The following is an 18,201-nucleotide window of genomic DNA, read 5'->3' on the forward strand; positions in this document are numbered from 1 at the left end:
GAAGCCTATCCCACCTAACATAGCACCCCCAGATTCAGAGTGTAGTACCATTGTGTTAAATATATTATTAACAAATTTTGTTTTTTTTAGTTATACGTCACGTCTTAGTTAAGTAATAGAGCAGACATATGGGGCGCAGTCTGCCTTGCTTTCATCAGAATTAAACCATTTAAAGGAAAAGCTGACATTCTAATGGTGACGATGGGTTCTGTCCATCGACTGTATGAAACATGGATGTAGTCTTATGTTTTGACCTTCGAACCACGGTTGTGCTGTGGAGCACGCACATGAAAAGTTCTCTTTCAGTCTGCATTCGGAGCTGAAATAAACAGGTATGTTGTCCCTTTCACATGTGGTGTGACATGTTGTGTATTACAGGTATGATTGTTAAAACTAACCACTCCCCAGCTGGGTGTGGCCTTTCTGTTTGGACTTTGTATCTTCTCTCTGGGTACTCCAGCTTCCTCCAACAGTCCAAAGACATGCAGGTTAATTGCTAAAATTGTCTTTAAGTATGAATGTGAGTGTGAATGGTTGTTTGTCTCTAGGTGTCAGCATTGTGATGAACTGGCGATCTATCTAGGACGTATCCTGCCTCTTGTCTCTAAGGATAAGGAAAAGCAGTGATTGTGTGTGTGTGATGAGCAGAAAGAGACAGTAGTCTGAGACAAATGTGCAAGCTGATACAGTCCCTGTCACGTGTCGTATCATTACATACAGTCTGTAAAAGAGATTCAAAGAGAGGTATGGTTTCCTGGAGATCTCGCAGTGTGTCCTAACCTTGCTACAGTTGCCTGGAGGCTGACCTTCTGGCCTGATGATGGTTCAATGTGAAGAATGAGGCTTGTTATTTCCTCTGTGTTGGACTGATGTATTGGTTTAACCTTTGATGCTCAGCTATGCCATTTCCCACTTGCGTAATTGAGAGTCCTCCCTGAACACTGCTCAATGAAAACCAAAAATGCTGCGATGGAATTATATTTATAGTTTCCACTATAATTGCTTGGATTGAGATTACTCTCTGTTAAAGCACTGCCTTGTAGGATCCTGTAGTCTTACAGTGAACATGTTTCTTTCAGGGCTTTCCACAGAGATACATTCCATGGGGAATAGTGAAGTAAACCCAGAGAATTTATAAAGCATAAAACATAAACAGAAATATTTGCTGTTGGTATCTACTGTCCAAAGATTTGACATATAAAACACAAACTGATGGGACCATACGGCTCCATATATCCTTCAAACAGATCTCATGTCTCCAACCAAATAGTTTTCACAATGTGGCCTTTGAATATATGACTGGGATAGAACAACTGTGTACCAACAGATAATCTCCATGGGAATCTTTATCAAAACTAATAAAGATTAACTTTGTTTTGACAAACGACAGCTGACAATAGCTATTATCTCCGTGGAAACAGATATGAACCGCTCACTGTCTGGAAAAACAAAGTTATTAATTTAAGAGATACTGAATTGAAAATAAATGCATTGAAGGAAGGATTTTTTTCCTGTGTAAATGATGTGGCTAGTTTACGATGGAACAATAACTAGAGCAATATGTTACAGCCACAGACTGGGTTTATCAGTTATGATTCAACTGTTGAAAGATTTGTTTTTAAAATGTTATGAGGTGGCTTGGTTTAGAAAAATGTATAACAATTTTTATAAATGAACTGTACAATGGCAAATAAATGAACCTTGTAATTACATGTAATTGTATACCTTTGAGTTGCACATGCTTTGTTTGCCTCTTGAGATATTCAAACACATATTTAATTGAACATTGTTCATTGACGGTCTCTTTTGTGGACCTCTGTGCCACTTGTTTTTCTCCACTTTAACATCCGCTTGCTTCACCACTAAATGTTAGTTCAAACTATGCTTTGTGGCAGCAGATGGGTGCATACTTTGACTTACAAGTGGGAAACTTCAGACCGACAAGCTGTTAGATGGATCCAAGTTCAGGATTCCATGCTGACATTGTTTTATCACCCAGCTCTAATCTGTATAAACAACCATACAAATCGTTCGCGATGATCAGTGATGAGGTGTGTGATTTTTCTTACATATGCTATAAAGTAAATGTCAGAGATGTTTTCCCTATAAACATAGCTTCCTTACAATCACTATCACCATCAAATTATTCTCAAATGCCCCCTACAGATATTTAAGAGTGTAATGCCCGCTCTTAAAACAATACTGCATAACAGCACATTTCAATAGTGATTACCACAAAGGCACAATTCTTGCAGTTACTCTAAATGACTCTGCAGCAAATGAAGCTTAACTCGCCATGACCACTGGACCAATAAGCTTAATGTTAATCTCTTGCTATTATAAGTATGAAAAGCTTCTGGTAAGAGTCTGGTCCATTATTTTGGACATAGAGGGCTCTTTATAGCGGAAGCAGCAGCAATCTGATTAGAGGTTTTTGAAATGTACTGCTATCAATATGTTACAGGCAATTAGCGTGCAATCTGTGTGTCACATTAGAAATAAAAAAACAGTACATTACTGTGTCCTCAACTGCATGCACAATCCATTCAAAAATGAAACATTTACTTATTATAACGTGGAGACAATGCCTCTCAATAATTCAGTCACCTGTGTATTCTTTCTGACCCCTCTTTCTTTCATTTGTCTCAGTTTTCACAAAATCCATTCTTCTCCTCTCTCTCTTCCCAGATGAGGCAGCAATTGGTTTCAATTAACTTTCATAGAGTAGATCCTAAAAAAATGCTTAAAATGGGCAGTCAAACTGATTTTTGTGTGGTTTTGTAGCTATAAAAACAACCACAATTCAGATCACTGTTCCCAAAAGAATAAAGACCCACCAGATGATTAAAGTAATAAAATTATTTCAGTTCTACATTACTGTGTTAAGGTTTTCTGACTTTTTATTTTGGAAATTCTGCATATTTTCACCTCTTCTGGGCTCCACAAGCCACAAACATTGGGAAACACTGAGTTATTTCTCTGGAAATAAAACAAGAGTTTTGTTTCCTGAACAGTTCAAATTTTGGGCATACAGTGTTTTTTCCCCACTATTTATGACAGATTGGTGCATCAGCTACCACCGAGCAGCCCTGACACGCACTGTGAGTGGCTCTGAGAGGGCACACTTTAGTGTAATCCAAAATGACATCTGTCATCTCTCACGGTTACAACCTTTAAACGTGAGTGAATGTTCTTTATAAAGGAATTCATATTTTACACATCTTTTCAGCTGTCTGTGGGATCTGACCCTGTAATGACCGGTGGAATATTTCAACTAGAACAGAATTTCCACCCATTCAGGTGTTATACACCTCTACTTACGGTCGCTGCAGAACGGCCCCCCATAGGTGGTCATGGTGCAGTCACAGGAGAAGCCCTCCCACAGCTGCAGACACACTCCCTGGTGGTGGCAGGAGTCCTCTGTGCAGGTGGTGCTGGGACCTACAGGGTGTAGACAGCAGATTTATCAGTGATTTTGTTTCTATTTTATTCATGCATATTCACTGCAGTCCAAAGGAAATTAAATATATAATGGCAAACCAGTTGTTAATTTTTAATATATGTTGTGTTGATTGTTGTTGTTTTTCCTACAGTTGGGTTCATAAATTATAATTTTTATTGTCCTTCTCAAACTTTACAAAAATCTTGCAGTGAATTTCAGAGTAACAAATAACTCTTTATATTTGAAGCTTACCATTTTTATCCCTCTTTATGACTTATTTTTTAAAGTTCATGAAAAAGTAATCAAATGTTTGTTGAAGTCTGTATGAAATATTTTGAACATTCATAAGAATGTTGATTTGAATCTGAAATGAATTTGAAAAAGATCTTTCATAAAAAATGATGAGGTCACTGTGACATGAATGTAATTTCTGTATCTTATCAGTTATTGATAATTATTGTGAGGGACATCAGATTAACAGGAAAATGCTGATTTTATTTAAAAAAAAAGAAAAAAACGTAAAAAATGATCATATTATGAGACTTCAGAAACGGCATGCAAGACTAGCAGTGTCCATATCATAAAATAATGACCAATAATAAATATATTATATTTTCTAATTGATTTTAAAGACCTTAAGACCACTATCATTTTCTATTCATCATAAAATTAGCTTATCTCGTTCATGCTCTATAAAGGAAAATGTCTTTTGATTCTGGAGACTCTGTGACCTTTAGCCAAGTGTCAACTCAAGACAAACTTCAGGTACTTCAACTTCATGTTTCCCTTTAAAGGTATTGTCTACCTGTGGACATTATTTGAGACCATTAAGCCTTGGCAGAACTCTGAGCTCTACTGAGTGCTTCCACGAACAATAGCAGCTAGACTTCTGGACTGAAAGTGTGATATTATTACATGTTAGCATGTATAATTAGAAATAATATAACCGCAGTGTGTGTTCACTGGCCATTCATAATGAAACACTCAACAAAGCCGTTTAATACCATAACAAATGTGGAGTGATTAGTTTTCAGTGAGTGGCAATCAGATCATGAGAATGATTCACACGTGTTTCATACTTCCCAGCGTGTTCCCCCGCCTCACCTCCACACCCGCGGTCTACCTCTCCCACCTTGTGGAGGGCGTCGGCCAGCAGTTCTGGGAGTCTTCCATTCAAGTCCACAGATGCCAGGCAACCCTTGTATCCTTCGCGCGAAGCTATTAACCTGGGCAGGCTGCTGTACATGCTCTTGCCAACACCGCCAATGTACAGCTCACCTGTGAGATACAGGAAGTGGTCAAGAGAAATGCTATCCAATGAAATCACTTGTGCAATTAGCAATAACGGAGTACATGTTGATGTTTGTTCTAAAATGTAGGCTGACATGGGCTAAATATACAACAAAAATACTGATGACTGCATGATGCAAACATGAGCATATACTCATTATGTACAATCTGTTGCAATCCAATGCAACTGTTCTGCCATAAAGTCTTCTAGGATTTAGCCATAAGGTCAGAGTGGGCCTCATTATATTCAGATATGTTTGTAGTCCAGATAATAAAAAGCTACTTTTTTTTTAAACACAAAACTGTGTTGGAATATCACATGAAACTGGTTTACAATGCAGAATCTGACTGAACAAACAATGAACACTCAATGCCCTGTGGTACTATCCACTGTGTCACTTCTGATGAAACATTTTCAAGTGTCCAGATAAGTTACCTTTTAAATCCAGGTTGCGGGCTCCATTGGCGTGTTGGGTGACAGTGCGGGAATCAATCTTAAGGATGTGCACATTGTTGTTGTCGCGGGAGATCACCACATTGTGCCACTGGTTGTCATTGAGTGGCTTGTCAGAGTTTCCCTTCATGAGTGACGGCCCATTTCCCAAGTCAAAAACATAATGAATGTACCTACAGAACAATGCACATGTTTACATTCAGTATATTTTCCAGTATTGTTTCACCACATATCATATTGTTTACACTTAACTACTGTAGATAATAACCACAAAGAGTATCTGTGTAAGTATTGACTCAAATTGTTGATGGCATGCTGCCAATCAGACTGTTTTGTCATACTACCACAGAAGCGACTGTTCAGCTGCTTTGAATGTACTGTATGTAAAGACACACTGTACTGCTTAAGGCATGCTATCATGTTGATTTTAAATTTGAAACAGCAGATAGTGCACTGTCTAAAACTATATCACATCTGAGTCAAAGTTAGGGAACAACCATGACAAAGCTGCTACACTTCACACTAACACTTCACAGCCTGACTATAACAGAAGTGTTGAAGGCATTTCTTTGTATTTGTTGTCTGTGCAAGCTTCTGCTGCAGGCTCCGAACTGATGGCGGCCTCCTGCTGACTACTTGCTTACTGTGATAAAGTTTTTGCAAGGTGTGACAGTGGAAAGCGACAAATGTTGCTTTGCTTTGTTTTGTTTCTACAACCTTTCTCTGCTATTCCCTTTTTTAAAAAAAATATTTACGATGAATAAAACATTCATCCATTCCCTGTAACAGTTTATCCTCAGGTGGCTGGAGCCTGTCCCTTTGGGCAAGAGGTGTGGTACACTCTGGACAAGTTGCAATGTAACCTATTAAGTGCATGTCTTTGGAATTTGGGCCAGAACCCATGCAGACATGAAGATAACATGCAAGCTCAACACAGAAATTCCCCACAGCCTTTTGGACTTCCTCTATCTGCTTCTCTTCCTTTAACAAAATTCTTTATGATGAACAAATGAAGCTTTTAAAGGTATTTTGTGTCTCTCGCTGCAGGCGTGTGGATCCAAGACATGAATCTTGATTAGGTAACTTTGAGGAAAAAAGAAAAGTAGACTATGCATATGTCTTCAGTATTGCAAGATAAAAGATTGTTGCAAGTAAACAAAATTAGGCATATATCTAAATAGTTTGCTCCTATACCAAACAGCCCCTTTAATCTTTCCTCAGTCCTAACACTACAGCACTTACCCTTTGACCAGCTCCACCACGATAAAGTCACTACCATCTCCAGAGTTGTAAAGTATCAGGCCGTCAGGACTGGTGGTCTTGAACTGGAAGAAAAGGTGCATGGACGCGTAGGCCTGCAAGGTGGAGAAGGCCAGGTAGCTGGCTTGAGTTAGAAAAGTTACAGGATTGGCCACAATGTGCCTCATGCCGAACCGAGCATTCAGCTCGCAGTAGGAGATGTCTCCATTCTTGCACTGGTCCAGATAGAGCATCCCGTTGACAGAGAGAGCTTGAAGATGGCCGATGAAGTTGGAAGGCATCACAGAGATGAAACGCCGCTCTGTCATGATCCCTGTCTCGACGTTATTGAACTCCAGGCGGCTGTGGACGCCAGTCATTTGACCTGCGGAACCAAGCATGCAGCTTAAATTTAATAAACACCTCTTAATTATTTTTGCTAGCGCAGCTCCTGCATTCCTACAATACCTTCCACAGTGACATTGTCCACAGAGAGCTGCAAATTCTTCGCACGCCGCACCACCTTCACTGTGTGCCACTCATTATCATTCAGCTTCTCACCTACCAGGAGTATCTCCGGTCCCTTGCCTAAGAGGAAGAAAGCATCATAATCATACCAAATCAGCTCAATATACACTCTTTCCTCTCAACGGCAAGCACTCTCTGCTCAGGGGCGCATACATTTATACACTTCTAGAATCACTCACACACATACAGACGTCAACATTTACTTGCAAGTGATAATTTACATTCACTCAACACTCAACAAAAACATTGAATGAAATGATTTCTGTACTGGAATAGCATAATGAATGCTTTCTCTTTAAAAGGCCATTTGATTGATGTCAGCTAGGGAAACATGTTTGGTAATATCAAACATGCAGCTTAGATTTTAGAATTTCTGCAATATGCATTTCCGTTTTCACTGGTTTCAAAATAGGTCACAGTGCAGAAGCTTGCCACTGCAGCACCGTCATCCTGAATCAGTGCCTATGCAACAAGCCGACACGGCAGTTCAAAGGAGTTCTGACATCGCTTGGGAAACTAATTGGCCATGCCTAAGCTGACTGTGCCTTTAGGGGTTTGTCTGTCTAATTGAACTCAGGGTGCAGGAGAATTACTGGGGACGTACAGAGGGCAATAAATGGAAAACATCAACTGGTTTCCGAACACTTCACTGTTTTATCCTCAGGGAAATAAAACTGCGACAGGAGACTTTGTCCAGGGCTGCATTTAAAGTATCTCATGATACCTACCATCCACCTGCTGAGGACTGACTACGCACAAAAAAACACTGGAATCATGTCCAACACCGAAGCACAATGTTTACATTCTAAATCTTTATCGTGAAAACAGCAGAGCAGACCAGATTTTCTTTAATAAAAAAGAGATAAAGCTGGATAGTAGACACTATTCATCTTATCTGTGCTTTTCAGAGGGCAGCTTCCCCGCTATCTGATGTCAGCATCTGAACCCAAACATCCTCATAGCAGAAGAGAAAATCAGAGTGAAAGTGACATATTGTCTCTGTTTATTGTTTTGCTTTTCAATTCAACTTATTATTCAATAATTTAATACATAATCATAAAAAAAATCATATTAAGATTCTCCTATCCTTATTTTTGCTGCATCTGCTACAGATGTTTTTACACAGGTAGAGTACGTTCAGCTGAATGAACCACTCAAGACCTTGCAGTCTGGTGACCAAACAGTCATGTTCCCTGTCGGGATGCTCTCCATAGGTTTGAGGTGAAACAGTCCCTGTCTGCATCCAGGTCACATCTTCACTGACACCAAGGTTTTTGACTCTGACAACTCTATCCACTGAGTACCGGTTGATATTTGGGGGGCATGGTTTCACCACTGCTTCTTCCCAAAGTTCACTGTCACATCCTTAGTCTTGCTGACGTTCAGGAAGAGGTTGTTGTCTTGACACCAACGGGTCAGGTTCTCTACCTCTTTCAGATAGACCTCTTCATTGTTTTCAGTGATCAGGCCCACCACAGCTGTGCCATCAGCAAATTTGTCAACAGCAAGGGACTAAAGACACGGCCCTGGGGTGCTCCAGTGTTAAGGATGAGGGTGGATATGTCCATTCTCACCACCTGGGATCTGCACGTCAAGATGGGATCCACATGAACAGTTAGGTGGTTAATGCCTGGTCCTTTCTCTTTGTGACTAGCCAGGAGGAAACCAACTTCTGTTTTTTACAAATTAATTTCGCCACAGACTCAGTGAATCCATTGGTGTCGTCAGTGCCACTGATGGTTTTATTGTGGAACATGCTCCAGAATCCATCATGCAGTTCACACTGGTCTGTTCATTTCCTGACCTCTCCTGTCCTTTAAGACTCTGCAGTTGATCCAGAATGCTGCAGCACATATATCGACAAGATTCAGGATCAGGGATCCTATTTCTCATATTTTTGCACTGGCTACATGTAAAATCCAGAATAGAATTTAAATTCCTTCTCCTTACCTACAAAGCTCTTCATGGTCAGGCACCATCATATCTTAAGAGCTCAAAGTACCTTATTACCCCACTGGAGGCCCATATCCTCTCCACATTTAAGAGTAGGTTTAAGACTTTCCTTTTTATGGAGCTTATAGTTAGGGCTAGCTCAGGTGAGTCCTAAATCCCTTATGCTGCTATAGGCCTAGACTGGACATCCCATGATGCACTGAGCTCTCTCTTCTTCTGACGCTCTCCATCGTGGCTATGCCTAGATCAAAGATCATCATCATTATTACCGTTATAACTACTATTAGTTGTGTGTGTTTTATAATTATAGTTATCATTATTATTATTTCTGCTGTGCATCTGTGTCTCAGATGCTATATAAAAACTGAATTGATATATGCTTTGTCCTTAGCAAGATGGCCTTGTAGTTGCTCTTCTCAAGTGCTGGCAAAAATTCTGCTTTGTAGCAGTTTTTAAATGGTGTAGCAGTGATCAAGAGTGCTTGCTCCTCTTGTGGCTGTCATTATGTTGATGGTAGTCAGGCCTGTGAGCACAGCATCAGGATTACTTGTCTGTGAGCAGTTCAAAGCTTTGTAAAGATCCGACAGAGCAGATCAATATACAGAAAACCTGGTTGAATAGCACTGTCTGGAATTCCAGGATTTAGCCAAGTTTTGATAAGAGACATTGCAGTTATCTGGAAAGTAAAACTTATCTTCCCTAGATGGTCTTCAAATTTTCCTCTGTATGTCTTCCGATGTTGAGATGCATGCAGAGAGATTTGGACTTGCTTGTCTTTGTGGTCAGGATCGTAGCTGCTGTTTATTTCCTTCATGTTTTCCTCAACGTTTAATTAAAAACCTCATCCAGCCAGATATCCAGGAGTGGGCAGGAGGAGAGTTCACAAAGTGGTGACTCCTCATTCCATAATGTTATGGAATTTTCTATCCTTAGGTTACACAAGGTCACGTGTGGGCCTTGAGGTTCTCAGTAGTATTAACTGTTTGGCTTAGACTAGGTGCCAGCCTATCTCAACACTGTGGTGGCCAGGGTCGAAGAGGCCTGATGCTGCCTTCCTAGACATAATAGATAGCTGCTGTTGACATTCTAGTCTGCTTAAACAGACATCTGTGTCTCCAGACTAGAATGTGTTGACAATAACATCTCCATGAGTAAAGACATTCTTGTTGACTAATTCTGGGGCGTGTAGTATTTGGGGTGTGATCTTGGGGTTTAAAGTCGATCCACCAGGATGAGTTGGGCAGAATGTGAGACCGACTCAGGCACTTCTGATGAACTTTGAGAGTGTCTCTAATTCTCCTTGGCCAAGTGTCAATAAATAATACAGCATAAGACATCAGAGGCTCCTGAACACTTTCTTCCTTCCTGACCTCACCATTGACCTTTGACTTCAGCAATTTCTCCACAGCAGATAATAGTCTCGTAGTCATAAGTTATGAATGTTTAATATGATTCCAATATGATTAATAAGATACCAAAAAATACAACCACAGAGCTAATGGAAAGGTACCTGGATAGACCCACACCTTCTGGAAGAGGTAAATATATACTTACAATAATGTATAATTTTATTTGATACTTGAAGATATACATTAAATGGAATCTCTAACTATGTTACACATCAAAGTCTGTTTGCAAGTGTTGGGGAAAACTGACGTTATTATGTAGGCTATATGAAAAAAGTTGTAGCCTTTGAGTAGCTATGTAGTTAGGTCTGATGAATTGGAGGTGTGTGATATAAATAACCTTAGCAGACCTTTGTAGCCCACTCCTCAATGCTGATCAAGGCTAATCCAGAGCCCAGCTGCGACTAGCATAAGACAGCTGAATCTCCAACTGAACTGAAGATATTCTATAAGAGATTTTTTTAAATGCTTCTGACTGAACTGTCAGCAAATTGCATTAAGGTATATGGAACAAGTGCCAAGCTCCATGGCTGGGAAACGAAGCCAATGCGGAAGTGTCAAAAACTGTAATTCCTGGCGGGCTACAGAACATTTCAACCTAAATAAGGGTTTGTATTAAAATGACCAACTTCACAGAAATAAACATGTTTACAGCCTGGTACAAAAAACAGTTTTGGTCTCTAAAGATATTTTACCTGTTCATGACAACTGTACTCAATCGCTTAAAGTTACACATAATTAAAAGCATGGCTGTTTTGAATGACAGGTAGGTGCTGTTACAGATGGCTTGTTTGAGCACCCAGGCATCAATCACCCCATCACAGGTCCACTGATGATCTGATTGCTGATATTTCGATTAGCAGGGAAGCAGAGGAGGCAGGAGAGCCAAGATGGCGGCTGCCAGAGCCACATATTTTAGACTTCAAAACATGGAATATGTGACATGGAATAACAAATATTATATCTCAGGTTTTTTCTGTCTTTTGTGAGTCTGACCACATGGAATAGGAGTGCAAGCATTATTTGTTGAACTTGTGTAGCCTTTGTAGTGGGGTCATAATGTATTTTATCTCAGTAAATATGAATATACACATACGCTGAATAAAACTGAGTACACAATCTGTGTTTCATATTAACTGCGGGTGATATAAGACATTGATTGGTTAACTGGTTGGTGGTAGAGGAAAATAAATGAAAATGTTTTTTACCATCTGATCAGAACTTGAAAGAAAAAGCTTCCTTTTTATTCTAAATATTTAACTACAACTATTATTTATTTATATATGTAGTTATATGTCTTTCTAGGCTCTTTAGACATCTTCAAATGATTTGTTTTGTCTGACCAACAGTATATGAATTAAAGATGATATGAAATAGATAAAAGCAGCAAGTTATCACATTCTCTACAGTTGTGAAGGCTTTAACTCTCGCTCCCTCTTCTTGCATTTAATATATATATATATATATATATATTATATATTTTTTTTTTTTTTTTTTTTCAGAAAATCCATTTACAAGCCATCAATCATCGCATCTGTAGCATTACGCTCTTCAGATCACTGATCAGGAAGACGCGTTGCATACAGAGAAGCGCTTATAAGGCACATACTGCATTTTCTGTGGACAGTGTATGATGGTACAATGCCACCTGCTGGTGGAGAGGGCAGTTTCTTGGGATGATATCTCAGGAGATATGCAGCCTTTTCTTTTAATAAGCCATGTTCAATATATTTCTTTTGCTATTTGCATTATTATTTATCTCTATATTTTACTTTATGTTTCATGAAATTTAAAAATGGCTATGAATCTTTCTCCTGCAGGTGGGTCGTTGAACTGGTTTACAGAGACATACCTCACTTCTGTCCAACCATCCACACACCCATGAGTGCAAAGATACAGACACAGACAGATGCACGCACACAGACACACACACACACACACACACACACACACACACACACTACTTACCTTGATCAGAGTAAAACATTGTAATCCATTAAACATGATGGGCTGTTAGGCTCACATGTGTTGTGAATCTATTGTAAAAGTAAAAGCGACCCTTTTTGTAGCATCTCTGATCAACAGATTACCATGAGACAACATTACAGTGCAGACTAAGGGTTGATTGATTTGACTGATTTCTATTGTGCTTAAATGTTGGGATATGTTTGAGAGCATGTGAAAAGTTATTGCAATCCTTTGAGCGATTAAACATTAACAGCTTTATTTTAACAAGCTTTCGGCCCGCACTCGATCAGAGTGCTAACTTTTATACCCGTTCCTGAGCCTCCTCTGTATTGGATGATCTATATCAGACAGCCATTCATCTCTCTACTGGAAATAGCTAGCTATCTATTTCTCACACTGATGTAGTCTGAATCAAAACTTAAATTGCCTGTCTATCTCTATCAGGTGAGAGCGACAATCTATATCATAAATCCCAACATTACTGCGGTACAACATAAATTACCCCTCCATAGCACAGAGGACCATAAAAAAAAATCCATTTTGTTGATACAGAGGAAGATCTACCTTCATCTTCCTTTTAATCAATGGAATTATGTTTGCTCATTTCTACAGTATACCACGGTTCATGATAATATATTTGACGGCTGTTGTGTCATTATAATAATAAGTATTAATAATAATACTAAGTATGCATTTTATGGTCCTGGATGCCTGTCAAATCTTTAGGATATGACAAAGTTCACAAGGGTCTGTTGATGTATGATGAGTAGTTAGATTCAGACAGTTATTATATTCAAAGGATTTGTCATAAAAAACTTAAATCTGCTGATTGAATTTACTTTTAAGCAGTGGTGAAGTGGTGCCTGGAGTAGTGTATATACATATAATTTAAGGATCAATTTCTTTAAAAGCTATCAGTCCAGCGAATGATAAACACATTGCACACTGTTGCCAGGGAGTAATGATCATTCTGAAATTAACGTCACAGCTGAGCTGCACATTTTGCACTCAGTACTGACCTGCTTGTTCTCTCAGACTACAGGGTGAGACAGCTACATAATTATGCATTGTGCATGTCGTGTTCCTTATTCTTTACTCCATCCACTCATGAAAACTATGTCTTCAAGATAAAAAACTATCATGCAGAACGCTACAGAATGACTTCAGCATCATAAAGGATTTAGATGCTGACTGAAGTGGGTATAGTCTGTATACATGCACTACACCACTGCCTGTAAAGGAAGCGCATCACTAAATTTGTTTTCCTAAAATGGGAAGATCTGTAATCGCTCTAACATGCTTTAACATTTAAGCCTGATAGCTGACAGTCTTGTCTCATACTCATCTATTGTTCAGATATCGAGCTAAGCTTCAAATTAATCTCAGCTCTGCCGCTGCAGTGTGATTACCCAATAACAAAATCACATCTTTCTTTTAAATAAGACTGAGCCCCACTTTTCTCACCGCAGATAATTACTGATTGTACTTGAACTGTGCCTAATTAGCAGCTATGCGAGAAAATGAATCATAAGCAAATGCAGACAGACTCGTTGGCAGCACAACAGCAGACGACTGTATGTCAAATTTAGCCACATTTGATTACAACATTATTGCATTGCAATAATGAGAGAACGTGTAATTAAAATGTTTCTTAAATATGGATTTCATGTTTAAATTGTTACTAAAATGAGCAAAAAGATCCAATTCATTAACATACAACACAATAAAGTCATATCCTTGTACTTATCCTTGCAATGATGCTTGTGAGAAGGATAGAAGTCAAGTAAACAAGAAGAATCGTGGGCCAAAATAAATGAATTATGTTGTGTTTCATAAGGGAACAGGAGGCATATAATTATACCACAGTGCATGTTCTCTAAATCATGGTACAGTAAATAATCATAGGAGACACTTACTGAGATTACAGTCTATCCTGATACAATCTGGTGAGAGAGAGAGTGAGATGGTGAGATTAAAAGAAAAAAAAAACAGCACAAAAGAGGAGAATATTTCACATCCTTCAAGGTACACTCTGCAGACAGTTCAGTGCTTTTCAGAGCCCACCATCCGGGGACAGCCTTGAGAGTCTAAACCGCCACTTTCCTCCCTGTGGTGCGCATAACGTTAGGAAAAGGAAGCCTCAGCGTGTGTCTGCCACCGCTGGGAGTACAACAGACTGGATCAAAGATGGGATCAATAAGAGTTTTATTGACCATTAAAGTAGAGATGCATCAGTATTATTTTTAGCATCAGTATCGTGCCTGTTAAAGCAGCTCACATTTGGGTTTCAGATACAAAAACACAACGGTTTCACCGACTTGTGCTTTGGGGTATCTGATCTGTCTGAGGCAGATGATAAATGGAACCTGTGCTGAAACTGAATGAACCGACAGGAAACTGAATAAACGCCATTTTAGCGCCTATCACCCACGGGAGAGTTTCAGTGACTAGTTTCCTGTCAGATCTAATCACCAGTTTGCTGACACATATGGCCACTTGTTTATCCTATTCTGCACCTGTGGATTATTACAGCATTTTGTGTAGGATTCATAAGTGATGCAGAAATTGAAACGATTGAATCATGTCATGTAATGCTACTGACAGTCAAGAATGTGCCATTTAGTTAGGGGGTCAGTTTGGACTCACACTTACTGATGTACTAATGCACCTCTACACATAGCCCATCCCTCGATCCGTCCTACACTGTCCTGGTGATGATATATTTTAAAAAAGAGGAAAGGGGCGATTTGCACAACCTGCAGCCTCAATGAACCTCACACCATAAAAGAAATGATACAAAAGTGATGCTTCTCTGACATTTTCTTATGTTTATGACAGATAATATCCTGAAGATCCATCTGCAATATGTATATGTTTGACCTCACAATGGATTAACCCTCTCAGAATTTGCATGGTCTGAATAATCAAAGCAAATTATCCAACTGGGTATGAATATATTGGTGTAAGTCGTGTGGCTGAGGCGTGCTCTCAAGCTGTCAACCATCACAGAGCAGTGGATACAGACAGCCAGAGACCAGAGAGGCTTTCTGTTGGAGGTGTGTGTGTGTGTGTGTGTGTGTGTGTGTGTGTGTGTGTGTGTGTCCATCACTGGCAGCCACTGTTCAGTGAAGCGACTAAACTGGACAGTCCAGTAAATGCGGGGGGAGGAAACTACAACGGTCACGTGAACGTTGCGAATGGTCTAAGTGGTAATGTCTCTGCGTAATGATGGATCTGGTCTCTGACTGCCTTCTCCTTGAACTGCAGACAAGCCATTGAAGGGCTGAAAGAGCTGAGACGGTCAGATGGGACCTGACCACTGGATGAACTGAGAGAGAAAGAGAGAGAGAGAGAGGGAGAGAGAGAGAGAGAGAGAGAGAGAGAAAGAGAGAGAGAGAGAGAGAGAGAGAGAGAGAGAGAGAGAGAGAGAGAGAGAGAGAGAGAGAGAGAGAGAGAAAGAGAGAGAGAGAGAGAGGGAGAGAAAGAGAGAGAGAGAGAGAGAGAGAGAGAGAGAGAGAGAGCGAGAGAGAGAGCGAGAGAGCGAGAGAGGCAGGAAGGGAGTGAGGAAGGGAGAGAGGAGGGAGGGAGAAGGTAGAATATACACACCTGCAGTTGCTTAAAAAATAAAAAACTAATAATTTACTTCATAAAAAGCTTTTAAAAATTAATTTGATTCTAGTTGCCATTTCTTTGTGCTATGTTATGTTTTATCTACGCAATAAAAGGTGATGATTCGATTATAGGAGTGTGGCTTTGATCAGGGACGGACTGGCAATCTGGCATACCGTGCATTTGCCCGGTGGGCCGACAAGTCCCGATATATATATTTAACGAGTAGATCACACACCCCGAACACACTTTTGGGCTTAGCGATGGGCAATGTGGGCCGCGCAGGAGCGGGGTGGCGGCCGGTTAGGCTAGGGCGCATGGCGCATCCATGGCGCACGAGAAAAAAGTCCGCCTCGGGGTGGTGGGGGGCTACTCTGGTCCAAAAATGCCAGGGCCGATTTTTTGTCCCAGTCCGCCCATGGCTTTGATGCATGTCATACCACCCTTTGCTGTAAGCTTTACTGTAAGGCAAAAATGTGCTCTTCAATTCTACAAAAACTAGTTAGCTGAGAAGATCAATGCCACTGTCATCTCTGTCTGTTAAATATAAATCCAGCAGCCAGATAACAAAATCTTTGAAATTTAAAGAACCATTTGTCTTTTTTCAGGTAACAGGCTGATTTATTGACTCTAAGCTGTTGCCAGGGAACCATTAGTTATTATTGTGCAAGAAAGGAAAAAATAGTTTGTTGTCATGGAAATTCTCAAAGATGCTTAAGAAAGAAACAACAACTTGTAGATGAGAAACTGATCAAACACAGACACATTCTGTGTTAACGGTGTCATCAACTAACCATCTGCAACATTCCTCTTCTTTTGGAAATCTAATCTCATCCTGTTTAGAACCTTTTACCACTCTTGGGACGCCATTACATCTTGTTTCTAACATTGCACATCTATTGCACATTTAGTTATGAAATCAAAGTTCTGGGAACTCAAGGACTTTATCCATCTAGATTGTTGCCAAACTTGTCTAGGCTTATTTATCCCCCTGTAAAAGTACAGATTGTCTTTTTTACCCTTCCGTTTCTGTCTGGTTTAAAGACACCAGATGTGACATGATTGTCATCATCTGAAAGAGCCAGGACAGCTGTTTCCACACTTTCCAGACCTTGTGCTAAGCTAAGCTAACCTGCTGCTGGCTCCAATATTATAATGCATAACAGATATGTGGTCTCATCTCTTCAGTGAGAGAATACACATTTCCTTAGCATATATATCCATAGATGAACCACTTTTAGATTCCAAATCATTTCTTATTTTATATGGAAATTACTGAAAGAACATGCCTGAGATAAAACCAGAACATTGACTCTGTATTTCGTGATGTTTGACTTGAAACATTCATAATTTAATTCATTTATTTTCAGTTAAATAGATCTAAATCTGACACAGGTCTCTCCTGCGACATGCAGAGCATTGATGTGCTCGTCTTTTTTAAGCAACTGCAGTTATTGTGTATGAAGATGGGTATGGAAGAGTCCGAGACAAAACTAATATCATGAGAAGTCCAGCTAGGTGACACGTCACTAAAAGGTCAACTTGTGTATTATCTGCTCATGTTTGCTGCAGCAGCATTACCAAGATTCACAGTGAGTTTCACTCTGCCTCCGTCCAGTTCCAGACGCAGGGTGTCCGCTGACTGCTGAGAGGTGGTTGCCATCAGCAGCCCAAAGGCCCTCTGGGACATGAAGCGAAGGGACACATCCTCAGCCTCCGTGTGCATCGTCCTTGGCAGCACCACCTTCAGATACATGCTGCCGTCATAACTCACCGTGGTGGCCTCTGCAGATTTCCAAAAGAGGAAGCGTTAGCAGACACTGAATCCCAGGGGGAATCAGAATACTAAATAAAAAACACAAAGTGGCATTTAGGGAATGAAACCCTGCATTCTGTTCGAGCTTATCGCAGGTGCTGCATGATATAATTTCAGATTGCAGTTTTCATCAGTCACAGCAGATGGCAGAAAAAGCCTGGAGCATATAAAGACAGAAGAGATTGCAGCAGCAATCAAATTTCTGAAGGATTTATACCCATCATAGTGCAATACAAGGGGGATTTTCATATATCCTCATACTATTAGCTGCCAACAGAGTGTAATTTGGCCTCTCTGTGAGAAAACCATCTGCATCTTAAACACATTCAGGCTGAATCACTCTGCAGCACTCCAACCCTAACGAAACACTCATAGTGCTGGCTACCACATGATAGTGACTATTCATTAATAAATCACTACACTGTTGGAAAATGCTGTAATTTACTTTTGAATGGAAAATACCAGAATTTTTCTTTTGCCCATTTATTGTCACCTT

General features: G+C 39.9%; 1 protein-coding gene across 10 annotated transcripts in view; it reads right to left on the reverse strand.

The window, feature by feature from the left end:
- LOC104925370 (neurexin-2-like) overlaps window positions 1-18,201 on the reverse strand; it is a 151,382-nt gene that overhangs the window by 64,045 nt on the left and 69,136 nt on the right. For 7 of the 10 annotated variants that reach the window (XM_019253158.2, XM_027273353.1, XM_019253159.2 and 4 more), the window contains 7 exons: window positions 17,471-17,674; window positions 14,197-14,223; window positions 6,894-7,013; window positions 6,429-6,810; window positions 5,169-5,359; window positions 4,547-4,720; window positions 3,322-3,441 (listed from right to left, as the gene is read on the reverse strand). In XM_019253158.2, coding sequence (XP_019108703.2) covers window positions 3,322-3,441; window positions 4,547-4,720; window positions 5,169-5,359; window positions 6,429-6,810; window positions 6,894-7,013; window positions 14,197-14,223; window positions 17,471-17,674 — 1,218 coding nt within the window. The remainder of the gene's footprint in view (window positions 1-3,321; window positions 3,442-4,546; window positions 4,721-5,168; window positions 5,360-6,428; window positions 6,811-6,893; window positions 7,014-14,196; window positions 14,224-17,470; window positions 17,675-18,201) is intronic. The other 3 variants (XM_027273352.1, XM_019253160.2, XM_027273351.1) reach the window with 1 other exon arrangement.

This window comes from Larimichthys crocea, chromosome XXII (assembly GCF_000972845.2).
Source record: "Larimichthys crocea isolate SSNF chromosome XXII, L_crocea_2.0, whole genome shotgun sequence".
Lineage (NCBI taxonomy): Eukaryota > Metazoa > Chordata > Actinopteri > Sciaenidae > Larimichthys > Larimichthys crocea.